At 35.1% G+C, this 15288-nt stretch overlaps 1 protein-coding gene and 1 pseudogene across 1 annotated transcript; one reads left to right on the top strand and one right to left on the bottom strand.

Moving 5' to 3' along the window:
* The first annotated feature begins 3883 nt into the window (after positions 1-3883).
* On the top strand, positions 3884-5288 carry LOC120134399 (annotated as a pseudogene).
* A 1033-nt stretch (positions 5289-6321) lies between these two features.
* On the bottom strand, positions 6322-7996 carry LOC120133863. Its single transcript, XM_039150360.1, has 3 exons — positions 7587-7996; positions 6874-7222; positions 6322-6713 (listed from the first exon to the last, which is right to left on the bottom strand). The coding sequence occupies exons 1-3, from the start codon at positions 7710-7712 to the stop codon at positions 6322-6324; spliced, it is 867 nt and encodes a 288-aa protein (XP_039006291.1). The 5' UTR covers positions 7713-7996.
* Between the last annotated feature and the right edge of the window lie 7292 nt (positions 7997-15288).

The raw sequence follows: 15288 nt of genomic DNA, 5'->3' as shown, positions 1-15288 counted from the left end.
TGCAAACAGTACCATTTCAAACGAAAGAAAGAAAATGTTTTCTTCTAGCAATTCGAAAGTTTGAAAAATCAGGGAGTACAAAACCTTTCTCTGAACTTTTCAAGTTAATTCAAAATTAGAAGCCGTAGAAGAACGAGAGAGAAAATTGAAAGCTAAACATGTACAGTTATAGTTGTTAAATTTATCAAAAACAATAGAATATTATGTTGTTTGGGTGAGTTTGTTTTCATGGGAGGTAAGTGAAAAGATGATCTTGATGGTGGTATCCCTTGATCTTGATGATGATGATGTTGATGTGTAATTAGAAGCTTGTCATTTTCACACAAGAGATGCTTGCATGTGTCATTATTTTCCTTTACGCTTCTCTTTTCACTTATGTTCTATTTGCTCACTAATTACACTCTCTAAACCTACCCACATGTTTTATTCTTTTGTAGAGCTTTTGTGCCCCCTGCAGATATTCAGGCATTTACTAGTGAGACAAAGACTAAATTGTCTACCAAGTGTCAAATTAAAACGAAGTACTTTGTCCAAGCTGTGAAGGAAATCTGTGTGGAATATGATGAATTAAATGAAGAGAAGAGCAGAGGTTTGCGAGATGAAACCGATGGATCAAAACCTGGCTATGAGGCTTCATCTGGTGATGGGGTCGAGGTTGATGGTGCGGAGGCCAACTTAAAAAACGGAACAGCTGCAGTTGCACCTGTTGAAGATGCAAGTAGTTGCCGTGTTGATGTTGTTGTGTTGGAGGCTTCAATGAAGTCTCCGATGAACAGGGTGTTGAAGAGGGTGAAGTTCTGGCCGTATATCCCACACAACATGTGGCCTTATATCCCACATCTTTAAGATAGAAGCAAGTGCTCCACAAGTGATCCTATAAATTAAAGCTCAAACTCAGTGGTTTAATTTACGGAGCCACGTGGTGAGCACTTGTGCTTGAATCGAGCTTAAATCGAGTTTGAATCGAGTCTCGAGTCTCAAGCTTTGGTTGAGCTCTTGAATTTTTTTTAAGTTAGAGTTTTTTCGAGTTCGAGTCATTATCTTTTGAGTTTGAGGCGAGTTTGAAAATTTTAGGCTCGCGAGTTTTCGAGTTGAGTTGAACTTACATTTAATGTTTTTGAGTTTGAGTCGAGCTTGGCAATACTCAAGCTCGACTCGGCTTGTTTACACCCCTAGTTGTGGCATTGTGTTCCAACTGCCAGATTTCTTAAATCAAAAAGCACGATTGATGAAAGCTAACATGTGTTAATCAATATCAATAGCAGAACTACTTGACGTTAGGGGTGTAAAAAACTGACTGAAACCGGAGTTAAAATTGTTTTTAACCTGTGCTGTGACGATCCGAAATCGACTTTAGTCGGAACTGGTGTTGACCTGAACCTGAGTTGGTCCTGGAAATTGTGGATCTGAACCGACCTGAGAACGACCTGAACCCGAATTGAACCGAAAATATGATACCCGAACCCAAACTGCATCCGACTGATATGAACTCGAACCCGAGATTGACCTGGTAAATATCTGGTATTACCCGACCCGTTTTCAACCTAACCTGTTTTTAAACTGACATGTTTTTAACCTGACCTGTAAATGACCCGACTTGTTAATAACCTGATCTGATATTTACCTGACTTATATATTACCATGGACGAAATTATAAGATTTTAATAAAATTATGAGTTTTTTAGTTTATGATGTAATTTAAAAATTAATATGATTACTTTTTAAATGTTATAATAAAATATTTATTATGATAATTAAATTAATAAATAGTCCTATTATATAAAATTATTTAATAAAATAATAAAATTATTTAAATGTAAATTAGATAAAACATGATTAATAATGAAAAGGAAAATTAATATAGTTTAATTTATATAAAGAAAAAATAATATTAATAATGAAAGTATTTATTATGTAATATATATTAACGTTTTACATTATTAATATAAATAATTTTGGCAATACATTAGTTTACATAGGCCCAATACATAAGTCAACTGTTTTATTACAAATATATATGCATTAGTGCTAGTCCATTTATATTAGGGTTTATGGTTTAAAGTTTAGGGTTTAAGGTTTCTATAAACTATACAGTCTATAAATAAACAAAGCACATTAGATTCGAATAATAAAAAATGTGATCAGAACAACAAAACAAAGATGAAGAATTGCAAAATAGGTATAATAGGTTCGAACATCATAGAAAGCAGCAAAGGAATGGTGAACTAAGTGTGAAAACAAGCTGAAATAAAAGGGACTAAAGGGTGATTTCTTCTTTTTTAACCCAAGTATTTGAAGAACACAAAAATAGAAATGGCCTAAATTAGGATTTTAAATTTCTAAAAGAATAAAGCAAAAACAAAGCATGTGACTAAACTCCAATTCACGTTGGATGAGCAGCAGCATGCGCAGGAGGGAATCGGATGGGTGGGGATCACATGGCGACCTTATAGGTCGCCTGGCATACTTGGCGACCTCCAACGCTCGATGCTTCCTATATCAAATACCATATCTCAGCAATTAATTGTTGGAACAAATTATCTCGTGAGATAATGGTGTGGGAAAAAAAATTCGTGAGATAACGTATGTCGCCAGGCGCTCCTGGTGACCAAGAAGGTCGCCCATCCCTGCGAGCTGTGGTGAGCTGCTGCACTTTGCATGCTTGAAGCCTAATTACCGATATAGGTAATCATTGTTACTTAAGGAAATTTAGATAATCTCATGTAGGTCGCCATGTATGCCGGGCGACCTTATAGGTCGCCATGTGATCCCGGCGACCTTATAGGAGCTGCACTTTGCATGCTTGAAGGCTAATTACCGATATAGGAAATAATTGTTACTTAGAGAAATTTAGGTAATCGCCATGCGTGAAGGTTGCCCTGAAATAGAAGTCGCCATGTATGCCGGGCGACCTTATAGGTCGCCATGTGATCCCGGCGACCTTATAAGTGTAGATTTCACCCTATATGATGAATTAATTGTTGTAACACATTATCTCGTGAATTGTTTTTCCAACAACATTATCTCGTTGATTTTGCCGTAATTAATATGTTAAATATCGAAAGCCAACTTGCTCTTTATCATAGACCACGTCCTTTGAGTCATTCCATTCGGGTAGGAAATTTATTGCAAAATCAACAATGGTTGTGCAGCATCTCTATTTGAAGAAAGTTACTAAAAGAAATTGCAATATTTTCATGAAGAGAAAAGGAAAGGAACGTGAAGGATGACGTATGAGATTATGCCAACACCACAAAACACTTACCTCCATCTCATGTTAGATCAAACGGTTAACTATCACATTGATTACTTATCTAATTATATTTTGGTCACTTATATTATCGATTATTACATTTTGACCATTGAGCAATTAACTCCTTTGAATTTGATGGTGTGGTACGTTAGTCAAAAGAAGTTAATTTTTAATTTGTTCCTTAAACTTTAGATGAAGTATCATTTTAATCTTAAACTTTAGATAAAAAATCAAGTTGAACAATCAAATTAAGAATTAGCCCCTTTTGACTAACATATACATCATCAAACTAACAATATAATAAGTGACTAAAATATAATAATAAATAATGTAAGTGACAACAATGTAATTTTGTTACATTTAATGAGAAAAAATATATAAATATGAAAGGAAAATTACAATTAGTTTACCCTAAATCAGATTATCTCATCTACTCTTTTATCAAGCATTTATTTTTCCACATTAATGAGTAGATGACGAATGCGAGGATGTACTTGTTCCTTTCTCGACCCTATACAAGAAGCAGGTCTCGCTTCACTGTCAGCAGATTCATCGCGAATTTTCGATCACTTACTGAAAATTTCACTTCCAAGTCTAAAGAAATTAAAATATTTTTTTCTCCCTGGGAAAATGAGAAGAGAAATTCATATGTTCTTCCTTGCATACTTGGCTCTCGGTCACGTTATTCCAACAGTGGATATGGCCAAGCTGTTTTCAAGTCAAGGAGTAAAGACAACAGTAGTCACCACTCCCGTCAATGCTTCTTTATTCTCCCGCACAATTGAGAGAAGCAAGGAATACGGTATCCGTATCGGCGTCTCCACTTTCCGGTAGCTGAAGTTGGGTTGCCTGAAGGTTGTGAAAGTGCAGATTCCCTCCCCACTTCCACAGACGGAAACCGGGAAATGTCGGTGAAGTTCTTCCAGGCCGTACGGTTGCTTCAAGAACCATTCGAAAAGCTGTTACAAGAATTCAAACCGGATTGTTTGGTTGCTGATTTGTTCTTCTCTTGGGCCACCGATGCCGCTAATAAGTTCGGGATCCCCAGGTTAGTGTTTCATGGAACTGGCTACTTTTCATTGTGTGCATCGGAGTGCATTCGGCTATACCAGCCACACAAGAAGGTTCAGTCAGATGCCGAACCTTTTGTGGTGCCTAACCTTCCCGGCAACATCGAGTTAACAAAAAACCGACTACCGGGTTACATTAGACAAGATGTTGAAACTGATTTTACCAAGAGAATGGAAGCAGCCACGGAAGCTGAGTTAAAAAGCTACGGCGTAGTAGTCAACAGTTTTACGAGCTCGAGGCAACGTATGCTGATTTCTACAAGAATGTATTGGGGAAAAAGGCCTGGCATATCGGCCCTCTTTCGCTCTGCATTAGGGAAGACATAGATAAAGCTGAGAGGGGAAAGAAATCAGCCATTGATGAACACGAGTGTTTGAAGTGGCTTGACTCGAAAGAACCCAACTCAGTTCTTTACATATGTTTTGGGAGTATGAGCTGCTTCACCTCTGCCCAATTAAAGGAGATCGTCATGGCCCTTGAGGCATTAGACTTGCAATTCATTTGGGTTGTGAGTAAACAAAAGAAAGATGAGGAAGACAATGAGTGGTTGCCGGAAGGATTTGAGAAGAGAAGGGAAGGCAAAGGACTTATAATAAGAGGATGGGCACCCCAAGTGTTGATTCTTGATCATGAAGCAGTGGGGGGATTCGTGACTCATTGTGGATGGAGTTCGACCTGGCCAACATTTGCAGAGCAGTTTTTCAATGAAAAGTTGGTGACTCAAGTCTTGAAGATTGGAGTTGATGTTGGTGCTCAGAAATGGGCGAGACTAGTGGAAGATTTTGTGAAAATGGAAGCCATTGAAAAGGCAGTGAAGGAGTTGATGAAGGGTGATAAAGCAGATGAAATGAGAAACAGAGCCAAAGCACTTGCTGAAGCAGCAAAAAAAGCTAATAAAAAAGGAGGGTCTTCTCACTCTGATTTGAATGCCCTAATTGAAGAACTCAGCTCGCGTTCTCAATAAATCCATCAAACCTTCATATTTTTTTTTTGGTTTTTTATAAAATGAATGTTGTTTGTTTAAATTTACATATGCATACTTTTGTTCATGTGCGTTTGGTTCACGTAATGTAAGATTACCAGTGGGAATAAAAGATTACCAGGGAATATGATTACTGGGAATGTTACATTACTGTGTTTGGTTGGTTTGGCAGGAATGTAAGATTACAGTGTTTGGTTGAAGGAATAAAATATTACTGGAATGTATATTTTACCAAATTGTCCTTGTTCTATATTTTTTAACAAGTTAAATTCTAAATGTTTAAATAAAAATTATTTATATAAAAATTCTATTTGTTGATAATATATTATTTGAGTATTTAAATATATCATGTATTATTTTAATTTTAATTAATATTAAATTTTACATAATTTATGTAAAAATATATTAAAATTTTACATCATGTAACTAAATGTTTACATTGTGAAAATTCTTCATAGATATTCATAATAATAAAAAGATGTAAATTATTTTTGTTATCTAAGATATAATATTTATTATATCTTCTATATACAATAATTTATTTATTTATCTTTTATATTTATACTTAATTCTGCATACTTTATCATTATTACTTATCTCATGAATTTATATTACAAAAACATAGTTCAAATAAGTAAGAAAATATAACACTAAAAATCATATTGTCTATAATTTTATATTTCACCGTCATTCATCATTATCTTTGTTAATATTTTATCAAAGGAATGATAAAACCAATGGACTTAAAAAATGCAACCAATACTTAATCTCCTTGTAGGCTGTGTTAGGTTTTAGCTTTAGCAGCCCGTGTGAAAGTTAATCTCCTTGTAGCAAGTTTTGCAAAACCATGCTTGTTCCAGCTTAGTTAAGCCTTTTAACTTCAAATTTACTTTGCATTTACATCGTAAAAAGGCAATTGGCTTAGTATATTTGCAATTCAAGACAGCTAACAAGTTTTTCCATTACTAGATAGATCAATAACTTATCATTTTATTGCATTGTACATTAATAGAAACTAAATAGGTACTTCAATAATTTCATTTGCTCTGATGGTCATGTGCCTTCTGCAGATCCATGCAATATGCCCGTCATCCCTGTATCTGACTCCCCATAACCCGAATTTATATGTGATGTCCCCAGTCTTGTTTCGGTTACAGTTTACTTGTCCCATTGCTGCAGTTCCAGCGGCTCCAGCAGCGACTGCTCCTGCTGCTCCATACATGAGTGAAGAGTCGGCGAGATGGGCAACTTCCCTACTCAAATCCGGTATAAGGTTTCCCATACCGGCTACTAAATTCGCTCCGATTTTGAGAGCAAATGTTACCAGTTTCATGAACTTGGTCATGTATGGAGCTAAGCATTTCACTGCAGTGTTATCGACATGCATTACTTCACAACCAATATGATCTTCAACAATATATTAATAATGCTTACACTGAAATACCCATTTTAGCTAATCTGTCTATGCATCACTGCCATCAGCCAGTGTTCAGAAGCATAAAAATATATATAACAATGGGGAAATTTTAGCACTGTATATATTAACGAATATACAACAAAACATTACTGGAATTTTTAGCAATAAAAGATAAATAAAGTCGCACATTGTAACATAAAACAAAATGATACTTGCAGATAATTAGCTTCTCAACCAGCCACAAACCTGAAACATCAAAAGTACCACCTCCAAGATCAAACACGAGGATGGTTTCATTGTTCTTCTTCTCAAACCCATATGCCAGAGAGGCAGCAGTAGGCTCGTTGATAATCCTGAGAACTTCTAACCCAGCAATTCGACCAGCATCCTTTGTTGTTGTCCTCTGGGAATCGTTGAAATAAGCAGGGACAGTAACAACCGCTTTTGCCACTTTCTCATTCAAAAACTTTGAGGCATCATCAACCAGCTTCCTCAAAACCTATATCCAAAAGTAGAAATAAGCCATAGAAAGACTGAAAAAACTGCTATAAACTAGACTTTGCTTTGATGCCACTGTTAAGCTCTGTCCTGAGTCCATTACGCAATTAATCGATATTGAAAACTATGGATTTTTATCTAGAACTTAAAGACTTCATTAGCACTGCATTCATAGCTAATAAAATGAAATAACTTCACATAAAAAGGACCACCTAAGTCACTACTACACATAAACACTATGGAATTTTATTCAAAACTTAAAAAGAACTTCAGCAACAATGAATTTATAGCAAATAATTGAAAGCTCCATAATTTTTGGTTTCAGAAACGCATAACAAAGAAAAAAGCCGATAAATATTATATACCTGAGCTGAAATTTCCTCGGCGGCGAATCGTTTACCAACGGCCGGACAATCGAGCTTAACATTCCCATTCTCATCTCGACTAACCTTGTAAGAAATCTGCTTGGATTCCTCATCCACTTCCGACATTTTCCTTCCTATAAATCTCTTAACAGAGAAAAATGTGTTCTTAGGGTTCACCCGAACCGCTTACGGTTGTTGGTATTAGTACGCCGCCGTAAGAAGGCAACGTTCAAAGGTGAGGGTTTTCCCAGTCTGTGACCGAAGAAAACCGTTTTGGGTGATTGTTGGTTGGGTTTTCTCGATGAAGGGAAGCCAATAGTGCCAAGGGCGTTGATTTGAGTAGTGGAGGAAGCCATTTTTTATGTATATGAAATGAAAACACCAACAGAAATAAATGGCAGAGCATTAAACAACAGTGTAGTTCAAAATCGACATAAAAATCAAAAGAAAAAAATATGAACCAGAAAAACTAAAAAAACACAGAAAACAAAGATCAAATATTCAACAAAGGACCAGAAACCATACCCTAGGTGTAACACCCTCAACCCGTATCTGACCCGGATACAAGTCTGAGGTGTCACATTGACTTTTTAAACTTTAATCTTTTAACGAAAACCAATGAAATTTAAAACTTTTATTAAAATAACATTGTCACTGCACACGAGTTAACCAAAACAAGACAAAACTAATCAGAGCATTTGAACTAACACTGTTCTTACATGCCAACACACTACATACAACAAAATACCTACTGTGACTTTACTTCTGATCTGATCGCTGAGTAGAGATAGGTTGATCTGCAAATTCCTATTCTTGATTCTCCTGCTCTTCGAAACATACGTGTAAAAAAACACTTACACGCTAAGTCATAGACTTAGTGAGGCATAATTACATAATAAAGAATTATTAAAATATAAACATGTCGTCTACTATCCAAACACAATTATACTATCATACCATTATTTATTATACCACATATGAGCCAATATAAATCGTAATAATACCATATTAAGATACAACTATATACATCCTCGTTATGTCTTATTTAAGCCCATATACACTATTGAGAACCCAAGGTATACGAGTATTATGAGATTGTGCACACGTATGCTATCCCCACAGCTCCATGAATTTTCCGAAGGACCTATCCAGAGGTCATAAAGATCCTCGGTAACTGTCCAGAGGTCATAAAGATCCTCGGTAACTGTCCAGAGGTCATAAAGATCCTCGGTAACTATCCAGAGGTCATAAAGATCCTCGGTAACTATCCAGAGGTCATAAAGATCCACGGTAACTGTCCAGAGGTCATAAAGATCCTCAGTAACTATCCAGAGGTCATAAAGATCCTCGGTAACTGTCCAGAGGTCATAAAGATCCTCGGTAACTGTCCAGAGGTCATAAAGATCCTCGGTAACTATCCATAGGTCATAAAGATCCTCGGTAACTGTCCAGAGGTCATAAAGATCCTCGGTAACTATCCAGAGGTCATAAAGATCCTCGGTAACTGTCCATAGGTCCCGAAGAACCTAGGTAAACTATCCATATGTTCCTTAGAACATAGGTATACTGTCCATATGTCTCGAAAGACATAGGTAGTTCTTTGACTCTTGGCATACCAACTATACTTACAGTTCTCATAACTCATATCATGGCATTGTCTTTTACCTTATTACATATTCATACATCATATCACATTTTTCTTTTTCTATAGCTCTTTATCACATGTTCATATGATCATCTTATTACCTATACCTTTTCATATAACCATTACATACATACATACATACATGTCATCCCTCATATGATTTCATATTCATATTCTGTATATTTCATATTCTTTCTTATGTCCTTTTCATACTTCTTATTTCATATTCTTATGAAATCATATTGATCATTTTAACTATTTCACATATTTAACACATTTATCTACATATTTACACAACTCATATATATATATATATATATATATTGTAACATGTCAATACATATGCTCATTCATACATATAAACCATAACAAACACATCACACACACTTCATATACCTAATATAGATATCTCGTAACTCATTCATATATAAGCTCTAATCTGGAACATAGACTTACCACAATCTGCATAGTATATCCCATAATGAAAAAAAAAGTGTTGAGTTAATCGAATGACGAAATTGGCCAAGAGGGGGGGTGAATTGGCAATAAAAAATTTTGTGGAAGCTTTTGCAGAAAATTGAAAGTAATTGCACAGCGATTTACAGTGGTTCGACTTTCTCAAACAAAGTCTACGTCCACTACCTTAGCTATCCACACTAAGGATTTTCCAACAAATTCACTAATTTGTTCTTTCTTTTGAGGCCAAAGAGATAACCTTACAATTCCCTCAAGAGTATACCCCAACTCTTGAGAACACTCTTTTCTCAAAGAGAAGATTACAAATTTGCAAACTTACAAGAAAACCTCACAAGGTAAGATGTTTGCACAATTCTAGAACAAAGAAAAGAACACTCAAAGATGAATACAACTGAGCACAAAAAGTGTTCTTGAAAGCAAAATGAATATTGAATGAAAATGGGCTTGAAATGCTCAAACTTGAGGTTTGATGCTTTCTCTTTGATTCTCTCTTGATTCTAGTTGCTTGATGTTTCTTGTTTTTGATCAATGGCCTCTAAGCTTGCTTAAATACACCTTGGATCACTTCTGAACGTTGGGGATAATTAGAGAAGATATTATAGCCGTTTTAGTGTGAAAACATTTAATAAAACAGCTTGGAGCGTGGGGGGAATCGGTTCCCTCTCATAGGGAATCGGTTCCCTAAGTGTAAAATTCAAATATTTCGACCGTTGAACAGGGGGGAATCGGTACCCCCTTGGGGGGAATCGGTTCCCTCCGAGCATTCTGGAAATCTCGGAGCCAAACCATTCAGGGGGAATCGGTTCCTCCTATGGGGGGGAATCGGTTCCCTCTGAGCAATCTGGAATTTTTGGCTTTGAATTGGTTCGAAATACTTTGTAAAATATTTTGAAATTGTTTTATGATTAAAACTTAATTTTACACTTAAGTAAGGATCAAAAATGATTTTTGAAATATTTGGAGTAATGTTTTGATATTCGAATAGTTATATCGAATATACTTAGAAAATCATTTGGAAAATCTTAAAATCCATTTAACTTAATTTGTTATATCGAAATATTAAAATGTTTCAACAATCTCCCCCTTTTTGATATAACAAAACATTTTAGTAATTTTAAGATTTTTGAAATCAAGTTTTTAAAATTACTCCCCCTTACTTTAACACTTCTTCAATTTATCATGTAAAACATTTAACACTTATTCTTCTCCCCCTTTTTGTTAAATCAAAAAGACATTGTAAAACAAGGTTTTGAAAATCATTTAGCCAATTGATTTATTAATTATAAGCTTAAGCTGCTAAGATCACAATCAAAAGAGAGGTTAGCCATTAGTTTCATAAATCAATATTCATAAATAATGTGATATGGCAAAATTGGTCATGTTGCTAATGATAATGTAAATGATGCAAAAATGAATGAAATACACCAAACATATAAGTTCATACCATTCATAAATCCAAAATCCAACAATCCACAAAATCAAACAAATCAAAATGTTGAAACAATATTCATTTTGTTCAAAGTCTTAAAGCTAAACATAAAATCAAGCATCCGGATCGGAAGGAGGAAAACGGGCTCGCATAGCAGCCATTTCATGAGTTAGTTCATTGATACGAGCATTGGTTGATTCATTGTTTGCACGCATCTCCCGAAGAATCTCTAATTGTTGAGCTCCCATTGTGGATAAATGGGACTCTATAGAGGAAAAGCGCGAGTCCATGGTAGCGTATCGGAAATCGAATGTCTCCATAAAGGATTGAAAATATGGAGGCATTTGATGCGTTTGTTGTGCTTGCTCCTCGGGCTGCTCTTCGGGCTGATCAGGTTCATCTTCGGCTTCATCGATATCTTGCATTAATTGCTCAAGCTCGGGATCTTCGTCAGCTTCGGGTGGAGCTTGTGAAGAACTAGCTCCCGGAGTAGAAGATCGAACCCATTCACCGGTTTCTTTGTCCTTTACCCATCCCGCTCTCGTTAAGGAAAGAAGATTTATTTGTTTCTTAAGAGGAAAAACGGTATCTAGACCGACTCTAAGCCCAGCTTTGGAAAACAGATTACTCAAAAAGCAACCGTAAACTAGAGATGAACAGTGTTTCTTATTAGGAACAAGATTTACGGTTTCAACAATTTCAGCAAAAATAATCTGAGGTAGGTTAATTTTAATACGGTTTTCGAAACAATGTAACCACCAAAGATCCAAAGCTCTAAGAGTAGAATAACGACCTCCGGATGGTCGAAACCACCAAGAAATCATTAGATGAAGAAAACGCTCATGTAGGTCTAAGACACTCGCACTATCTCTTCTTTTATAACGAGAACCTAAAATTTGTTTTTCATTCGAAATACCATCATTATCTAATCCAAATGTATTGGCTATATATGCCGGATCAATATATAAGAATTGTCCTAGAAGGTAGGAATGAATTCCTATGGTTTCGGTTTCAGCTTGGTTTTTAACACATACGGCATTAGAGTAGAATATACGAACAAGTTGATGGTAAACGATGGGTTCAAGATCAAATAGTTTATCAAATTTCCATTCTTGTAAAATGGGAAGATATTTAAAATTGATAGCTAACATAGCTTGACGAGAAGGAATACGTTCTTCCCGGATTTTGTAAGAATCAAAATACTGATAATACCAATATCGGTGATTTCTAGACCCAGGATGATTGAAACATGAATTTTGGATAGTCAAGTTAGGATCAGTGGGATTGGGATTAGAAATTGGAATAGAATGAGGATTTGGAGGTGGATTTGGTTGACGACTAGAACGACTAGATGAAGACCTAGGTCGTTTAGGATTTGACATGGTGAAGGAAATCGGAATAGATAGAATAACCTGCAATTTTAAAACAAATGTATGCAATTCAATTAATCCCAAAACTCAAATGAGTCCTCAATATTTCAAGATTCTCTAAATCAATCCTAATGGGCAAAGTTTTTGAAAAACTTTTGAAAAATATGGTTTTGAGAAACAATATATGTATAGTTTTTCATAACAACAATATAATTTAATCAAAACACAATAGTTTAAATTTTTTTTATTTCGAAAATTAAAAAAAAATTTGAAAAATTCTTGTGTTTTTGATGAAATTAGTTGTAACATCTAGTTTCTAATCACTAAATAATCAATGCCCGATCACTATTTCAACCTAGAACTAATTGAAACTAATCCTATGTTCAAAAATAATGAAATAAAGAGTTTAGAAAAATTTACCTTGAAAGATGAAGATTGAGGGGATTTAGATGTTGTTTGCATGATTTTAATGATTCCAACAGGTTTAGAAGATGATATATGAAGTAAATTCCGATTAATATCGTCGATTTGAGACAAAAATGGAGATTTGAGGGTGTAGGAGGTGAAAAACGGCGGAAGAGAGAAGAAAATGAGGGTTTGGGATTTTGGGGGTGTTCTGTCGATTTTAACAGAACCCCAGGGGGGTATCGATTCCCCTGTGGGGGGAATCGGTTCCCCTTCAAAGGGGGAATCGGTTCCCTCAGGGGGGGATCGATTCCCTCTGCACCAAAATGCTAAAATCCGATTTTTTAAGCACAAAATGCTAAATTAATCTTTTCTAGTGGTATTGGCAACTCATATATCAAACATTAATTATGTTCAAATAATTAAATTAATCTTTAATTGATTTTTGAACATAAAATTAATTTTCATTAAGAATCACAAACTCCCCCTAACTAATAGCAAGAATGCAATCAAAAATTATTATTATAAGCATTTTTCAAGCTTTATTAAAAGTGCTAAAATTATTTTAAACACTAAGTGAAGATAGGTTGGTCAAACCTAATTCTCTCCTAAGTGTCCAAAATCTTTCCTTGTCTAAGGGTTTTGTAAAGATATCCGCTAATTGGTGCAAAGTATCAACAAATTCTAGAACTACATCTTCCTTAGTGACATGGTCTCTAATGAAGTGATGTCTTATTTCAATGTGCTTAGTTCTAGAGTGTTGGATGGGATTTTTAGTGAGACAAATAGCACTAGTATTGTCACACTTGATAGGAATAGTACCTACTTCAATTCCATAATCAAAAAGTTGTTGTTTCATCCATAAAACTTGTGCACAGCAACTACCGGCTGAAATGTATTCAGCTTCAGTGGTAGATAATGCAACACAATTTTGTTTCTTTGAAAACCAAGAAATCAGCATATTTCCAAGGAATTGGCAAGTACCGGAGGTGCTTTTCCTATCTAATTTGCATCCTCCATAATCCGCATCAGAAAAAGCATGCAAGCTAAAACTAGAGTCTCTAGGATACCAAAGTCCTAAACTAGGAGTGTCCTTAAGGTATCTAAAGATTCTCTTAACAGCTAGTAAATGTGATTCCTTAGGACATGATTGAAATCTAGCACATAAGCAAACACTAAACATAATGTCTGGTCTACTTGCAGTTAGATAAAGCAAAGAGTCAATCATTGACCTATATAATTTAACATCTACACATTTACCTCCTTCATCTAAGTCAAGCTTTGTTGAAGAGCTCATTGGAGTGTTATGAGGTTTCCCATTTTCCAGTCCAAACTTCTTGAGCATATCTTTGACGTACTTAGCTTGATTAATGAAGATGCCATCTTTTCTTTGCTTGATTTGGAGTCCCAAGAAAAATGAGAGCTCCCTCATCATGCTCATCTCAAACTCACTTTGCATTAGATTAGAAAATTCTTGGCAAAGAACATCATTAGTAGAACCAAATATTATATCATCAACATAAATTTGAACTACTAATAAATCTTTACCTTTTCTCTTTAAAAACAATGTAGTGTCAACCTTTCCTTTTAAAAAATCTTTTTCAATTAAAAAATTTGACAATCTTTCATACCAAGCTCTAGGAGCTTGTTTTAAACCATAAAGAGCTTTTGTCAATTTTAAAACATGATCCGGAAAATTTGAATCTTCAAAACCTGGAGGTTGTTCCACGTACACTTCTTCTTTTATAAAACCATTTAAAAATGCACTTTTAACATCCATTTGATATAATTTAAATTCATTGAAACATGCAAATGCTAATAACATTCTAATTGCTTCCATCCTAGCTACGGGAGCGTATGTTTCATCATAGTCTATGCCTTCTTCTTGAGTATAGCCTTGAGCAACAAGTCTAGCCTTGTTCCTCACTATATTACCACTTTCATCAAGTTTATTTCTAAAAACCCATCTAGTACCTACAGTAGATTTATTACTAGGCCTTTCAACTAATGTCCATACTTTACTTCTCTCAAATTGATTTAATTCTTCTTGCATAGCCATAATCCAAAGTTCATCTTTTAATGCTTCTTTGATGTTCTTAGGCTCTATGCATGAAATAAATGCAACATAATTACAGATATTTCTAAGAGAAGATCGAGTAGTTACCCCTTTTGATGGATCACCTATAATTTCACCATCTTTGACATAGTTGTACTCTCTTGGAAAAGATACTTCCCTTTCTTCAATGGTTGGATTCTCGAGGGGATCATGAGTTTCCTCATCTTTTGTTTCTTCCTTTGATGATGATTCTCCAACGTCATATCTAACGTCATTTGCTTGTACAATACCTACATCATCATTAACAGAAGAATCCTTCC

Source organism: Hibiscus syriacus, unplaced genomic scaffold, assembly GCF_006381635.1.
Source record: "Hibiscus syriacus cultivar Baekdansim isolate YM2019G1 unplaced genomic scaffold, ASM638163v2 tig00110597_pilon, whole genome shotgun sequence".
NCBI lineage: Eukaryota > Viridiplantae > Streptophyta > Magnoliopsida > Malvales > Malvaceae > Hibiscus > Hibiscus syriacus.
The sequence above is the reverse complement of the archived record's forward strand: the minus strand, read 5'-3'. Positions and strand labels throughout refer to the sequence as shown.